General features: G+C 39.3%; 2 protein-coding genes across 2 annotated transcripts; one reads left to right on the top strand and one right to left on the bottom strand.

Annotated features, from left to right (window-relative positions):
• Window positions 1-5: 5 nt before the first annotated feature.
• Window positions 6-3126, bottom strand: LOC145478717 (tubulin polyglutamylase complex subunit 2-like). The gene is made up of 7 exons (XM_081456823.1): window positions 3024-3126; window positions 2779-2858; window positions 2462-2549; window positions 1924-2061; window positions 1469-1570; window positions 899-1062; window positions 6-282 (listed from the first exon to the last, which is right to left on the bottom strand). The coding sequence occupies exons 1-7, from the start codon at window positions 3097-3099 to the stop codon at window positions 16-18; spliced, it is 915 nt and encodes a 304-aa protein (XP_081312949.1). The 5' UTR covers window positions 3100-3126; the 3' UTR covers window positions 6-15.
• Window positions 3127-3267: 141 nt separating this feature from the next.
• LOC145478682 (centromere protein H-like) lies at window positions 3268-12885 on the top strand. The gene is made up of 10 exons (XM_081456787.1): window positions 3268-3646; window positions 3813-3882; window positions 4550-4621; window positions 5345-5431; window positions 6785-6848; window positions 7903-7954; window positions 8669-8709; window positions 9304-9365; window positions 10344-10404; window positions 11852-12885. The coding sequence occupies exons 1-10, from the start codon at window positions 3268-3270 to the stop codon at window positions 11948-11950; spliced, it is 987 nt and encodes a 328-aa protein (XP_081312913.1). The 3' UTR covers window positions 11951-12885.
• The last annotated feature ends 3852 nt before the right edge of the window (window positions 12886-16737 follow it).

The following is a 16737-nucleotide window of genomic DNA, read 5'->3' as shown; positions in this document are numbered from 1 at the left end:
ACAGATCTTGAGGTGTCATCTTGGTGCTGATCGACCAGCCTGCCCAGGTCGACCTTGGCTTGGGTTTTGAGTTTTTCCTGCTGGCGGTTTCTTTGCTTGCGATTGCTTACTCTTTCCTTTGTCAGATTTACCCTTGAAGAGTCTGTTTACATCTAACGCATTAAAAGGAATGTTTGTGGTAGACTGGTTTCCTTCTGTTGCACTTGGTTTTTGCTTGGGTTGTTGATCCATGTTGGCCATATCAATTGCTAATCTTGTTGGTGCATAAAGATTGAACCATTGCTGGTGAGAAAATCAAATCATTTTTTTTACTTTACTTGCTGATATCTTTATACAGTAATGATCTCATTTCCTTTGAATTGAAAGATGGTCTACAATACTGCTATTATTCTAAGGCCAGGGTTCCAAAATGAGAGTTGTAGAGTGTAAAATGTCCTCATGATGGGAAAGAGTTTTTTCAGGATCAAATACTGGCCTATTTGATTTTTTGACAGCATTTTAACTAACAGGAGAAACAGCCATTCAAATAATTATTTTGAATTGTTCAGTTACATTCATGAAAATACTCTTAGTAAAAGCTCTTACTAGCTGCTGTTGGGAAAGGAGCTCACATTCCTCCCCCAAAGGTTCTCTTCTCTGAGAGAAATGTAGTCCACACTTGAGAGAAGAGCAGACGTTGAGCCTACTACTGTGGTTGCCTAGGTCCTACTTTCATGCCTTCATTTTGATGACCTTTGACGTAGTCAATCCAAAATAAAAACAAGATCAAGGCCTGAAGAAAGGCATTCACTGCAGGAACTAGGCCAACACAAAAGCTTATTGAGTCAATGAATTTGAAAGAGCAGTTTTGGTGCAATCCAAACTACAATATTACAAAATTAAAGTAAACTTAACTGACCTTTGTTTCTGGACTGAGTCCTGTTGCAGTAAAAAGGTATTGCCAGAGTGGAAGACCAAGGTGAACTATCATCATTCTAAAGTATTCTGTGAAACAGGAGGCAAGATACCACCATTCCAGTGAACGATCAAGAAACCATATCTCTGGTTGGCTTGTTGTTACCCCTAAAAAATAAAAAGTAAGACTGTTGGTATTAACTTTGAAGGTAAGGTAGGTTAAGTCAGCATACAGACCAAGTGACCCATCAGGCTTATCTCCGGTTTCAGTTGCATGATGCGACTAGGAGTATGTCTACTCCCCCCCCCCCCCCCTGGCTGGGATGCTAATCCATCACAGGGCTACCCCCCAGCATTAAATTTCCCAGTACCCATTTATACACCTGGGTGGAGAGAGGCACACAACACAATGTCCCTGACCAGGGCTTGAACTGGACCGTTCGATCTGGAGGTGGACGCACTAACCATGAGGCCACCCCTCCTCCACCAGCTTTCAAATCTACTTGCTTGCTCTTCACAGCAGGAACCAACATGTTTAGATTCATGAGTTTACGTTCACCTGACTTTGACATACCAGCTTTTATGTCTTTGTAAACCAGGCAGACTTTACCATATCCATCACAAGGATCAAGTTCAAAAAGCTTGCAGCGATTATCAAAGTGTGGCTTGATATGACCTGGGGAAAGAGATTAAACAAAGTCAAGAGGCACATTTAGAATTGGATACTCAGAAACTTTGTCAGATCTATTCAATCCTTTCAATCTTGAGCTCAAAGACTTGAATAACAAATTTTAAATTTCCCAGACAAAAGGTAGAGAGGAGCAATCCTTCAGCCTTCCCTTGAAATTCTTCCGTGATTTGATTACCTATAGATCTGTAGTGCTGGGTTAAGTTAGTATGGAATCTTTCCACTAGAATCTCAATTGTCTCCATCACAACAAATGAAACAATTTCTTTTTTATAATTCTGACTTGCTTGGGTGGTTGTGTTGGTCAAATACAATTTTGATGTGGTTTACCGCAACCGTACCTTGGTTATCCTCTTCGTCTGAATCTGAATCTAAGTCAGCCAATGAAGGCTTGTCGTCACTAATGGAAGTTGCTTTAGAGAGCAACACCAGCCCTGCCACCGGATTAAGTTCCATCTTTCCCAGTGGTAAAACACTTCCTAAAAAAGTTAATCAAGACTTACGTTTCATGTAAATATCACAACTTCAAAGGTTTGTTGGGATTTGGTTAAAGTAAATAAGAACAATGAATAAAATATTCTAGCACCTTACTCACTATACAAGCCTGGCCCCAGTTATTCAAAGGCTGAAAAACAGTACCCACTGGATAAATCACCATCCAGGGTACAAAGGTTGACAAAACAAACTGTGCCATCCACTGGATAGTGATTTATCCAGTGGATAAGAAGCAAAATGGACTTCTTTTTAAGGATCAGCACTGGTCGTGGCAGTGGCTTGGACTGACTTTCTACACATACACTATCAATGTTGCTGATATTTTAGTATTTCTGACAATGATTTGTTTATTTCATTTCTTTAAATCCATGACCTTAAAATTACCATCAAACTTAATGCTCCACTGAATCAACAGTCCATTTGTTGTGAGGAAAAAGTTCTTCAAGTCGTCCGGCAGGATACACATGTTTTTCTGTCAAATAGTGAGGATATATGTATAATTTAGACTAATGCATTATTGATGCTCTTCCATGTATAAAATGGTGACTTACAATTGATTGAATGATGTTTTGTTTGATTGATCGATTGATTGATTGATTGATCTATTGATTGATCTATTGATTGATTGATTGATTGATTGATTGATTGATTGATTGACAGACTGGTTGACTTAAATTGATTAGTTGGGCTGATGAACCTACCTGCTCCCAAGTAAATATAATATGTTTTTCTGCTGGTTGCCTATCCAGTAGACGCACATCTGTTACACCAGGCTTCTTCTCTAAGAAAAAGATTATTACCACAGTGATCAGTACTGGAAACATTTCACTTGTGATGTGAGATTTTTGAGGTTCGGTTTGGATTTTCTGCAATTGAACGCTCATTTTGTCCTCTTTTTGCATTTACTTCTTGAATAGCTAAGGAAATCTAAAGATGGCAAACTTACCTAGCGATCGAACTACTCCCAAGGTCATAGAATCAAACAATTCCCTCACTCGACTGTGTTCATTCAAGGACGCCATCTTGAATCCAAGGCAACAATAGTTTTCTTTATCCCTAGTGTAGGGGTGAGGGGAGAAAGTATTTATCACTGACTCTTTGACCACTTATGTGACAATTTAATTTCAAACTTCCGTTTATAGAATTTTCTTCCAATTTAAAAACAATGAAGCACTTTTTATTTTAAAAAAATGAGTAGAAGTATAAAACAATTAGCTTCTTTCTCGACAACCACTGCTAGAGGCCCCCCCCACCCCAGACTGAGAAATAAGCCTGGGCTCAATCTTGCAGGAATCTGGGTGCGAGAAAAGCTTGTTTGGGACAAGATGGCGGCAAATTCGGAGGAGCCGCTTGAAGAAAGGACGATGGGTGAAGAATTGCTAGAAACCAAGGGTCCTGTAGCACCCAGAAGTTTAACTGTGGAAGACGGCAGTGAAGACGAAAATGAAAACTCAGGTGATATTCTTGATGAACAGGACGACGAGGAAAGAAACCCTCTTTTGGAACTGAAAAAGTGCAAAGACTGGCTTCAACAGCAGAAGATAAACCACGAGGCAGAATTACTCGTTCGTAAGTTGCTAATTCTAACACATGAATGAATAGTTATGAACAAGGAGTCTTGCAACTCAGAAAAGCCTGTCAAAATAGTACAACTGCTCTTTTTTTGACGAGACGCTTCCTCTGATGGGTGATCAACTGTTTTTGTCCTCCGATTTGTTGTCTGTTTGTTATTCAGGACGCCTTCAGCAACGTGAGGACCTACAGCCCTCATCTAGTGAGTCATCACAATCAGACCTTTATGAAAGGTATGTGTACAGTTATTGTGTACGTTTATAAAGTATAGAGGCTTGTCCAGGGCAGGAAAAAAATTGAAATCCAGTTGCCCAGTAAGGCCAGTACATTTCAGTTTTCATTTCCCCCCACTAAGTATTACTTGCTCAATAGGTGTGCAATGTTCATTCCTTATCAACTAACAAGACTGCTGAGGCTAATTTCACCTGCCCACCGTACCACCAACCTTCCATTTTCACTTTCGCTAAACAGAGAAAAAAAAAAGGGGGTGGCCTTACTTTTCTAGGATTACTGCAGCCTGTGAGGGTCATACATGCACACTGTATTTGTCATGTTTGTAATCTGAAGATTTTTTCCAGGTCTGTTTGGTCTTTTAACACCCATTCTGATTTTCTTGTTTTAAGTCATGTCATGCATCAAAAAAATAATATATTTCTTTCAAAGAAAGCATTAATGATTCAGTGATGTGAAAATTGTTTAGCAGCAGAAGTTGTAGATGTGAGGCATTATATGAATTCAAAATTTGCAAACACTTCATTGTAGTATTTCTAGATGTAAAATTATTTAAAGAGCTGAATAAAGAATTACTAACAGGCAACTCTCTTAATAAATTATGGTCTCTATTGTTTCACAGTTATTTGCCAATTCATCATGTTGTATTTTAACATTGATTTATGGTAGGATATCCAAGTTGCAAGATCAGCTCTATTCCCTCTCAACAGCCCGATCATATAAGAAGCTAGTACTAGACAGGTTAGTTGCATCACATTGTCCTGTTTAAGAAAGCTATGGTTATGACTAGTGGATGGTGAGTTACAGCTACAAGCGTGCTAGTCCTATGTGCATTACCTTCAAAGGAGTGCTTAGATCCACACGAACCAAACAGCTGTAAGAAAGTTAATTTTGCAAGTTACCTTATTACACCTTATTCCAAAATGGCAGATGTTTATTATTCTTTTGTTTACATGGTAATTAGCCCTCTTTGCCTTGTCAACATGTACAAAATACAAAAGAATTTTGAAGTGAAAATGAGGCAAAGAGGGCTAATTAACATGCAGACAAAAGAATAATAAATTGGCCGCCATTTTGGAGTAAGGTGTATATGATTCTGATAGTAAGTATCTCTTACTCCCCCACCACGGCCCCCTCCCACAGAAAACACTTTGGCCCTCCTGAAAATGAGTTCTCACAAACTCAGATGTAAATATATTTCTCCTACGATAAGTCTCCATAAGTCCCCCTCCCCCTCCCCCTACTGCTCTACCCTTGCTATAAGCCTTAAGTTTGATGAAGTATCCTTCTTTTCAAGTAGTCTCTTATTAGTTTTTAGTATTTGTTTCAGTTGTTTGCTCGGCCCCACTAGCACTTGTGCTATAAACATTGCCGAGGGTAAATAAAGGTTAATTAATTAATTAATTTATTTATTTATTAGAAATAATTCATTAACAAAGAAGGCTTCTTCTATTTGTCTAATAGGCTTTTGTGTGGTGACCAATTGATTAAAAAATTGTTCCCAGATGTTGTGACAGATTCACCAACAGAAGAACAAACTGAAGAAATGAAGTAAGTCAAGCGTGATGCTTATAATGTACATGTTTGTAGGAGTGGAGGGTACGTATTTGAATACACCCCATGGAACATACTACCCGTGGTGTCTATAAGTATGGTAAACACATACATACATACATACATACATACATACATACATACATACATACATACATACATACATACATACATACATATATTTTTGATGAGGCAGGTCTGCGTCTGGCAACCCAGAGGGCTGGTGTGGACCTGCCATAAAATATATACCTAGAAACTAAAATCTAATCATACCAGAGGGAAATTATTGTAGAATCTGCTTGTGCTTTTTATTTCAATTTTGGAGTTTTACCAAATTTATAAAATCAGTTCCCACTCAACACCTCTACTACCACAGTAAAAATCCCAGTTAAATATGTAAATATCTACAAAATGTTGATGTCTTCATTACATCAACATTTTGTTCGAGACAGCAGCCTAAAGAAGTTGACATCTTTCAAAGACGTTGGAAGTCGATCGGCCACACCCTTCGGAAGTCCTCATCTAACATCACAAGGCAAGCCCTCACCTGGAACCCTCAGGGGAAAAGGAAGAGGGGCCGACCAAGAAACCCGTGACGCCGTGACCTAGAGGCAGACATGAGGAGAAATGGCTACACATGGGGAGAGTTGCAACGACTGGCCCAGGACCATGATGACTGGAGGGTGCCTACTGGTGGCCTTTGCCCCAGACAAAATACAAAATATCTACAAAATGTTGATGTCTTCATTACATCAACATTTTGTTCGAGACAGCAGCCTAAAGAAGTTGACATCTTTCAAAGACGTTGGAAGTCGATCGGCCACACCCTTCGGAAGTCCTCATCTAACATCACAAGGCAAGCCCTCACCTGGAACCCTCAGGGGAAAAGGAAGAGGGGCCGACCAAGAAACCCAGGACGCCGTGACCTAGAGGCAGACATGAGGAGAAATGGCTACACATGGGGAGAGTTGCAACGACTGGCCCAGGACCATGATGACTGGAGGGTGCCTACTGGTGGCCTTTGCCCCAGACGGAGCTACAGGCAATGATGATGATGACAAAGTGTTGAGCAATAATTCTATGCATAGAAGCTAACATATTTTTTTAAATTGATTTAGTAACTTTGCTTTTTGTAAATTGATGGCCCTTATTGTAGGCACACAATGCATGCGGACAGATTTGTAGCATAGCCTATTAGCATGCTTTCCAGGTTCATGGTACTGTTAACGCTTTACTTTTAGCCATTTTTGTCTTTTTTTGTGTTAACTTGTCCTTTTTTAAGAGTTAATATTATTGGTGTTAGCAATGAACCTTATGACTGCCTCTCGCTAACTTTTCTTCTTTTTTTAGTGCTTTTGCCAAATTGTGTGAAAAACAAAACAAGCTTAGCAGTGAGATTCTTGTGGAACATGAGGTTAGAATCACTTTTTCACTTTTTTCCCTCTTGATTTGCACCTTTCATATGATATATGTATGTAAAAGATTGCAAACAAAAATTAATGCCTGTTGGGGGGAAGAAGGTTATTTAGATTTTTTTTAAAAAAAAAAAAAGAAAAAAAGGAGAGGGACTTAGGACAGCTGTTGTGTGGTTTTTGAAACGTTTGCCAACAACAACAAATTATTTGTATCTCCAATACCATGATGAAATGATTTTTCAATATATTTAATGGAAAATTGGGAGCAAGGCACTCAAAATAATTATAAAAAGCTAAATTGATAAGTTGAGTACCCATTAAAGATGATTTCCAGTTTACTGTGCAGTCGCAGCATCCTAATGTTTATAAACAAAATAAATCTCGCTTGATGGAATGCAAATCAATGTTATTTGTTACAGACCACATACCTTATCTTTGAGGCCTTTCAAATTCTTTTTCGAACACCTTCATTGATTTTTACAGCTGCAAAGTTGTTTAATCAAGTGATGTGAGAAAGAGCGAAGCATGAAGCTTCGACCATTTCACATCCATAATAGCGGTTGTTTCGAAACTTTGAATTTACCTCATGTAAGTAGTTGCAAAATGTTTACGTTTTGTGATGTCTTGCATGAAACAAAACAAAAAACACAAACTCTCAAGAGTGCGCAGTACGGACTGGAAATAATCTTCAAATAAAATAATATTTAAAAATTTTGTAGGTCAGATTATACATAAATACAGTTAATACACTATCAAGAAATAAATAAGGAAATACAGAAACAAATTAGTGATGTGTACATTGATTGATTAATAGAGATTATGAACTACAAATAAATTATTACACATGGTCACCATTAAGCATGCATCAATAGACAGACTGTTTCAGACCATCACAGAAGTCAAAACAATTCTTGTCTGATCAACCAAGAGGAAAACTGTTCATCTTGGATCAGAATCCAGTCACTGGAAATGACTTCTTTTTCTCCCTAAGATATTTTACCTGTTTCCATTTATTGATGTCACTAAGAATATAATTATTTTTATTTTTCTTAGGTCTTATCAGAAGCCCAAACTACTTTAGACAGACTGAAGCAACAAAGTTATGGTCAGTCAAAGTGTTTTTGTTTCAGCCAGTGATCATTTTTTGACCCTGTTTATTATATTCTACTATAACAAGGAAGTCTAACCACATACAAACCATCTGTTTCTCTGTAAGGGTCCTTGCCTCGATTACCATCGTAAAGTGCTGACCAAATGAACTTGCAAGTAGCCATAAGTTGAGCTTGCGTAGAGTCTTGAATTGAGTGGCCTAATGGACTCGCAAGTAGCTGTAAGTTGAGCTTGCGTAGAATCTTGAGTTGAGTGGCCAAAAGGAATCGCAAGTAGCTGCAAGTTGAGCTTGCGTAGAGACTTGAATTGAGTGGCCAAGTGGACTCGCAAGATTCCTTGCAAAAACACGCCAGTTACAAAACAAACCATTTCAAGGCTACCAGCTTTAGTCCCATGTGACCAAAATGTAACCATCGCTCTCTCAACTTGGATATGGCTCAACTTGTGTTGACTTGGATTGGTTGGCCAAATGGTGGAAAACTTGTGTCTACTTGTGTGCGAATTTGATATCAGCCAAAGTGGGTGCAAGTCAATGCAAGTGCCTGTTTGGCCAGGGCTTAAGCCTTGTAATATGTTATTGGCTCCTCAAGTTGCATTTCTTGTTTTTGTTCACCTGCTTGACTTAATTCCTTTTCTCCTCTGGTAGAGTAGGGCAGGCTTGTTTTTCAGTAGTAAGTAAAACTGAACTTGAATAATGTACTTTCAACAGAGATAAAAAAGGAAAACCGAGGACTTATGAAACAGATTCAGGTGAGGATGTTTTTACATAAAATCAATAGTACAGAAACAGAAAAATTTAATATCACTTTTCCAATTAATCCTAAAGACCTAAAATCGTTGTTTAAAGGGGCAACCCTGAAAAGGTTTAAAGAAGGCTTTTAAAGTAGAGGCAGAGGGGAGACAGGGAGAGAACAAATTTAACAATGTTTACATGCAGGATTGAGTTGCAAAGTTATGCTCAGTCAAAATTCTTTTACTTCAGCCAGTGGATTTATGATTCCATGACAAATTGTTTAAAAAGTTGTGCCTCTTTTGCTGGCCTTTTTGTTTAGTACGTCGTCTTTTTTAGCACCCTTGTTGCACCCCTGCTTGTAGCGTTTGTAGTCGACAAGAACATCTGATGTAGTTTTCCTATTTTGTTCCCTTAATGCAGCGACTAAAGATATATGCTGCTCTTGCTAGTTATGGGGTCTGTAGAAAGTTGTTGTTCGCAAACATTGTTGTCATACTATTATGACGCAACTCACAGATCTACTAGTTTTACATTGCCAATCGGTGTTACTAAATCCTGAATTTGATATGTAGCCTGACTCTTATAACCTTATTTTTGCCCAAATTCGCTAGAAATTGAGGGATGAAAAGGAAAATGTTGCATCCTCAAGCACAGACAATGCTACAATGCAACAGTAAGTATCAATGTGAACCAGGAATATCATTGGGAAATGAAGGTCAGGGGTTCAAGGTCAGGGACATGTTGGATTTCTCCACTAACGGCCACCTTTATACAACTGCCACTTTTCTCTGTCCCCAAGGTAACCGTTGTGGAGAGGTTCGACTGTAATTGCAAAACCCGTCATTTATTATATTCATACATCCCAGTATTTTTCCTATTTATTTTATAGAATTCTATAAAACTCCTATAATAGGCTAAAAACTCCTATATTTCCTATAAATACAGTTCAAGAAAAATGAAATAAAATGGTGAAAAACAAAAAAGGCAGCTCACAGTTCACGCGAGGTTTGTATTGAGTGTACAAGCTTTCTCTCTTGTCACCTGTGGTTCAATTATGTTATTTCTGGACAGTTGAATGATACTGAGCACATTGTAAACTAGTGTCTTAGTTTCAAATACATGTAAATACAGTCTCAGAAATGATGCAAGACTCATTAAATTTTGTTTGAACCTAAGAATTTCATTTGTGAGTGCCTGAAAATCCTCCTATAAATCTCCTATATTCTTGCTAATTTCCTCTTATTTTTCCTATGTTTTTTTTGGGAAAATGACTAGGATGTATGTATATTCCAAGTCTTTTTTTCACGCTGTATGGTTTTTCAAGCAAACTTACAATCTGTCGGACTGTTCACAAATCCATCAGTTTGGAGCAGCATTCAAACAGAATTCCATTGTGCGAGTGCTGCAAACAACAAGCATGTGTAGAGTACTGACTCCTGATTGTCTTTCGTGTGGTATTGCAGTGTTTCTCGAACGAAATATTTTTCCAGCCTCACAGCGCACAAGTTGTGATTCCAAACGTACACGGCGCGGATTGGAGCCAGAACGAGTGCATCGCTCAGATTGATCGTTTTTTTCTTTTCATTCCTCATTCATGTTTTCTCCACAAATAAACGGCAAGTTGAAGTAACGCGTCCGTATTCTTTTTCAGATTGAAACAACAGATAGCACTGAAAGTAGAAAAGATTGACATCGTCAGAAATGTTTTTCAGGTAGGTCACATGGCGCTTGCTATTTCCAAGGAGTAAAACAGTCCTGCCTTTCGGTAAAAATCAAAATGACTGGTTCTTACTGCATGAACGAGTTTTTTAAGCCGGAAACTGTTGGGCTGCGTCGGTGAGCAAGTGAAATACTGCTGAGCAATTTGTCAACTTGAAGTTGATAAAGGTAAATTAACTGCCGAAGCGCGTTAGTGAAGCTGATGTTTTGAGTGTTAGCCCTGCGTCAACGCAAAGTGCTTGTTGTTTGCTGCAACAAAGGGTTAACCGTTATTATCCTGAAATATGAGACATGTGTCCTGTGAGTAAGGAAGGGAAAACACCCATTAGACTACAATCTTGGTCAATATAAATCAGTGAAAAATTAAGACCACCCTTCCCACCAGTTTAACGATGGAAAAAGTGGGACTTTTGGTTTTAGCGCCAATTGCAGTTTATCGTCGATTCGGGGGAGGAGTTTTGTTTCTCGTTATATTACATAACTGAGAAAATTACTTCATTGTGATTGGCTAAGAGCAGGCCAATTTATCTTTAATTCTTAATTTGCTCTGCAGTGTAAGTTAACGCGTGCGCTTTCGTGATTTCCTCAGTCATATAATGAATGAGTAATGAGTAATTACATTTACGAGTGATATTTGAGAGTGCAAGTGGAGAGAATTTTCAAATATAATTCGTAGTCTGTTGGCCTGTTTACAAGGAAAAAGAGTTACCCTAGCAAACGGGTTGCCCTAGCACTCGCACATTTCCTTTTTTTCCTTCATCATGTTTACAGGGCAGCCAGGGTTACCTGGGTAGTCGGGTTACCCTATCTATGTGCTAGGGTTACCCTGGCAGGCGGGTTATCTTTTTCCCTTGTAAACCCTCCAGGTAGGGTTAACTCGCCCAGCCGGGTTAACTTTCTAATTGTTTCCGGACCCTTTGAGTATAACCGCGCATTAAGTTGTCCCGGGTTGTAGGGTTACCCTACCCGCGAAATTTGCTTGTAAACCCGGGCTATCTTTTCCCGTCCAGCTAGGGTTAACCCGCTTGCCAGGGTAACCATCCCTCCTTGTAAACAGGCCCTAAATCCTTAATTGCACTCGCATTCATTCGATCACCTAAACTTATTCCGACCAAGATTCCAGTTACTGAACCAGCAGCAAACGACAGTGGAATCCCGATTTCTCGAACCTCCAACGGAGGGAAACGAAAATTTCGTTTGAAAAATCGGATAGTTGGAGAATTCGGGGGTAAAATTACAGTGATCGACTGAGGTGGTGAGGGAAAAGAAGTCTTTTGGTTCGAGTTATCGGGAAGTTCGAAAAATCGATTGTTTCTTGAATTTGGGATTTCACAGTAGCCTAAATCAGTTCTCAGTAAGCACCACATGTGTACGTACGAACATTCTTATAACAGTCTTGCACGAGGATTTTTACTGTATGTAACTCCTGTCCTGTTTCAGGGCCTCATCGTAGGAAGTGGTATCGACTGGGCGTCTGATGACGAGATGAGGCGTCTTGTTCTCAGCCTTGGAGAGACACTGGAGTTTGCCGCGACGTGACGGTTCGGCACTCGAGCAGCCAACGTTGAGCATCAGCGAGTCAAGTAGGAATCCTATGACTAACCTGACGGGGGACAAGTAGGAATCCATTTATTGAAGTAATCGAATGATCTGATGTTATCAGAAAACACTTGAACAATTGCTTGATATGGACATGTTTTCAAGACTCTTCATTTAGGCATACATAAAGTTAAACTTGGAGAACCTTATATCGTTTCTAACAACGACAAACAGGAGAATCCTAACCCGGACCATAGATACTTTTGTTCTCAATGGTTTTTCATGTGTTTCTATAAATGTGGACTTGGGCATAGTGCATGATGTTACCAAGATCATGCTGATCTGATACAGGCTTATACGCAGAATACGTATAACTGGGTGATGACTTCCGCCATGACTAATTCTTTTAGCAATGACCAGTTCGCAGTTTCACCTTTTTAAAATTGGTGCGAATCTAACCAGTCGTAGAATACAATGTTTTGTGTGAGAATCTGGTGTCAAATAATTCCTGTCATAATACAATTTTTGTAATAATCGTTCTGTGAACTTTCATGAATGAACCTGGAAATCGCCGATTTGAATTTGTTTCTTCACCTTTCTTGTGTTTATGTTAATCTTTCCGGCAAGGCTTGAGCACGCACTGGCTTCTAAACTTTTTGCATGTTGGCAAAGAAGTCTGTCCCAATCCAGTGGATTGGAGGAGCCCAGTGGCTCATCAGTGTGGACGTTTAACCCTGCAGCATGAAGTGTCTAGCAGTATGGCTACCCTCCCAAGGAGTGGAATGTTAGTCCATCACAAGGTTACCTTCTCCCCCAGCATTTTGTCAGGTTGATCTAAGTGTGCCGCTAAAAATTCTCCCTCCCCCCCACTACGCAGCATTTTGTCAGGTTGGTCTAAGTATGCACCGGTACCCAGTTGGTGTAAACTGCGAGCAGTTGGTGTAAGCTGCGAGCAGTTGGTCTTTATTCCTCAAATCTCTACGTGAGTGGAAAAGTTACACTAAGCAGTCTTAATTATGATTTAGTCGTACTCCTGGGTGGAGAGAGGTGAAAAGTGTCTTGCCCAAGAACACAACACCATGACCCCGGGCAGGGCTCGAAAGCGGTCCAATCAACAGTGAGTCCAGCGCGCTAACTATTAGGTCACCGTGCTCCAAAATATCTATATAAGATATCGTAAGTGTCTGCAGCCATGCAGTAAACAAATAAGCGTTCTTCTTGATGTTCGTGGCGTAAAAGGCAGGAAGTATTGGAGGAAGATTTATCTCCTTATAGTGAGATGCAACACTCGGAGTGTGATACCACACCAACCTCGTTCTGGTGTGTTTGTTCTTGCCGGCTCTTCCAGATGTTTTTGGTCTTCTATTGATTTTCAAGCACATTTTTTTTCGATCCGGCAACAGTTTTAAAAGTTGCCCGACAGTTTTGCTTGCCTGTGTGCAACGCTGTGTGGCAGAGAAGGGCCATATCGTCAGCGTAACCCACATCACCAAGAGTGGAAACTGAACAGCGTCCAACCTAAGTGTATCTGCTATGGTGTAGCTGAGGATCCTATCAGTGGTCAACAAAATATGAACGTCAACATAACGTCACTATTAGGACTTTGTGTGACCGTATCTGTGTTCCTAACTGCGACTGACGTTGAAGTGTGCGTAAAGAGCTTGATGATTCTAAGAGATAACATAAGCACTCCGGCAAAACAACGAAGTTGATACTTATGCAGTCGTCTTTTCTACTCTGCATGTTCTTCTACTGTACTCCTCAACTGCAGGGAAATCTTACGAAATCAGAGAACCCATACAGATGGCTCATCGGAACTGGCACTTACATGGACCATAGAACGAAAAGGATTATTAGTATTCTCCTTGGAACCCGAGCGGAAGGGGGTTTATATTATAAATTGAAACTCTAGAAGTAGCTCATTAGAGAGAGGAGCTTAAAAAGGGTCCTTTTAAGGTAGACAGAGCATTCAAGGCACTCTGAACGGTTGTGACTCATTACAGAGCGTATATCCAACCAACTTTTTTTATTTTCTGCAAAAGGCTTCCGGCGATGATTTGAATTGCCTGTGAAAATAGCTAAGCCTAATTTGAAACACTCCTGCAGTGAGGTGCAGACTTTAGGAAACTTGATTGAAAACATATGAAAAGAAAAAAGAAAGCGCGATCTGTTACGAGGACTCTACATAGTTACTGAAAAGTTCCGGTTTTTCTAAAGAAAACTATTATTTATCACTCACCAGCTGTTAGGAGATTACATCTGTGAACAACTTTTTGCTCTGCAGACAATGGATTAAAACCCGCACAGAACAAAGTTTTGTGCGACTTTCCTTACACTAGGTTGAAAGATCATTGTTCCCTGCTACTTTTCAAGTGAACTTCAATTTTGAAATAGAAGTGTTATCAAAACAAAATTAATTCCTGATTGCTTTTTGAATGCGAAAAGATAGCCTGGTGAGCGTAAAACAAACAGTTCTTTTCGAATTATCTCTATTCGAATGTCATCGTGCAAGAGGTATCAGTGTCCTTTGAATAGATGTGAAGAAATGTTCGGTCATTACTCGCGGCTTACCGCGGCTAAAAATACAACGAAAATTTAGAGAATTCGGCAACATTCACTTAAGTGCCGAAATTGGTGGCACATTTTTTCACGAGATAATTTGTAGACGATTTACAAATGGAAATAATCCGTTTGCGTGCATGAACGTTAAAAACACCAGCATAGAGACCATCTGTGAGCCACATGAATGAAGTCTGTGTTTATCACACAATCAGTCTTGATTCGCCTCCCTGTGGTGATATTGACCGTAGATTCATTTTACCATCTGCTGCCTTGCCTGTTCTTGGCTTGTTTCCTCTCCTCAGCTAGCCTGTGCCAAGAGATCGATAAACACCGTGGATCAATTTTCGACAAGTCTAGATAGGGTAAACAAATTAAAACAATTTGACAACTCCATTTACACGAACGTTTTGGATCGATGATTATTTTTTAATAATACGAAATTTCACTTTGATTGCTTGAGATATCTTTAGTATAAATTAAAGGGTACTGGCTCTGGCTCTGTTAACACCTGTAACTGTTTTATGTTGTAGCTTTCGCTCTTGTGTTCATCACTATTGCTATTGATACGAAAGACGCACGCTTTCTAACCACGCGTCACAAGCGTGCTGTGCCTTAGTGTGCGAATTCAAAGGGGTTTCCAAAACAAGTGTATGTTTTGAAAAGGTTTATCTTGCATAGACAAGAATCAGTTATTTTTTATTCAGAAAAATGCATCAGACATGCATTTCAAGTCTTCCGAAAGTCATCTCCGGTCGGGTTAACCATGTTACAGAGAACTTTCTATCTTCATCAAGGGGTACATTCTTATCGTCCGAAAATACTTTTGACAAGTTCGATTTCTACCGGTCAGATTTATTATCTTTACGCAAGTATGTTTCGCTCGCGTGTTAAAGCCTACACGTTTAATGTGTTTTTTTCAAAACGTGTTTTTAATTCTGAACATCTTGAGTGAAAAACAGCTGAGGAAATTTCGACAGAGGGTTATACAGATGGCCTCTAACATTGTGTTTTAATTTGTATTATTTCTCTGATCTTTTTTCTTTTATGCGGAGATTATCAGGCACACTGCAAAAATATTACGGCTTTCCTTTATTTGAATCACTTGAATTATGGGGTTACCAATGATTTTTTTACAATGTGGCAAGCTTTCGTCTACAGTCAGCGTTCCTTGTATTGTTGAGATGGAAAAGCTCAGTGTTCTTTCGTGTTCTTTTTCAATTTCCGGCCGTGGAGAAAAACTTGCTCTGTTTGCAAAAGCATATGACATGTAGAAGAAAACGTTGTGTTTGTGAAATGAAATCAGCTGAAAACAGCTGATACCGCGCAATTCACCAGGCAAATCTGTTTTCAATAGTCTTGGCGTGTCCCTATATTGTTCAAGTCGCTGTGCAGATGTACTATAACGAAGGTCGTAGTTGCCCGATATCAGTGAATAGTGTTTAAAAATCCCACATTTGAAAGGTCAAACATTTTTATAGAAACAATTCGATGGCACCCTGCTGAAAAGGGACGATCCTTTTATTGAAACTCCTATGTAAAAAAAAATGGTGACTACTGATGAATTGGCAAAAAATCCGTCATTGACACGCGATTTGGAACGGCAAAATCAAAACTTATCCAGAATCTTCGCGGAAACCCGTTGATTTGTTAAGGTTCCCTGCTTGTATTTGGCCATTTTGGTCAATCCGGTTGTGCTTTATTTACGTTAGGAGAACCAAATACACATAATGATATTTTACGTCGAATTTAATTGGGACTCGCAGGCACTTTCAAATGTGAAAAACACCTGTCTATATCAAAGCTAACGCCCTGCGAGAATTAACCATTACCACATTTACCGTATTAAAGTCTTTTTGTTTACTCAACAGTTTGTGTTAATCCGGCACTTAACCTCTAAGAAGATCTATCGTTTCATTTTTGGAGATAAATTTATCGATTGGCCTTTCATGACAGAGTGATAGAGATAGCGCCAACTTTGTTATCTTTGAGTCGGTTTTCCGTTTTGAGTCGCATCACAGAAAGCAAGAGAAATATTTGTCACAATGCCTCAATTTTGGGTTTGGTTAATAAGAAAAGAAATCGTTCCAAATGAAAAGGGGCGTTTTGAAGTCCAATGCTTTCCATTACTAGATAAAGCAATTCTTTTTAAGCATCTGGCCTTCTTTGAACCTCATCAAATTTCCAAAGTGAACTCGCAGACTCAGTAGTGGGCGATTTGTTGATTT

This window comes from Orbicella franksi, chromosome 1 (genome assembly GCF_964199315.1).
Source record: "Orbicella franksi chromosome 1, jaOrbFran1.1, whole genome shotgun sequence".
In the NCBI taxonomy this organism is placed as follows: Eukaryota; Metazoa; Cnidaria; class Anthozoa; order Scleractinia; family Merulinidae; genus Orbicella; species Orbicella franksi.
The sequence above is the reverse complement of the archived record's forward strand: the minus strand, read 5'-3'. Positions and strand labels throughout refer to the sequence as shown.

Bases quoted from the DNA above. Each gene is read 5' to 3' on its own strand.
- LOC145478717 (XM_081456823.1), bottom strand. From the start codon at position 3,099: ATGGCGTCCTTGAATGAACACAGTCGAGTGAGGGAATTGTTTGATTCT. The intron at 2,062-2,461 runs GTAATTTTAAGG...TAACTTTTTTAG, and splicing joins GTGGAGCATTAAGTTTGATG to GAAGTGTTTTACCACTGGGA. The intron at 1,571-1,923 runs GTACGGTTGCGG...CTCTTTCCCCAG, and splicing joins AGACGAAGAGGATAACCAAG to GTCATATCAAGCCACACTTT.
- LOC145478682 (XM_081456787.1), top strand. From the start codon at position 3,268: ATGAGTAGAAGTATAAAACAATTAGCTTCTTTCTCGACAACCACTGCT. The intron at 5,432-6,784 runs GTAAGTCAAGCG...TTCTTTTTTTAG, and splicing joins GAACAAACTGAAGAAATGAA to TGCTTTTGCCAAATTGTGTG. The intron at 7,955-8,668 runs GTCAGTCAAAGT...TACTTTCAACAG, and splicing joins ACTGAAGCAACAAAGTTATG to AGATAAAAAAGGAAAACCGA.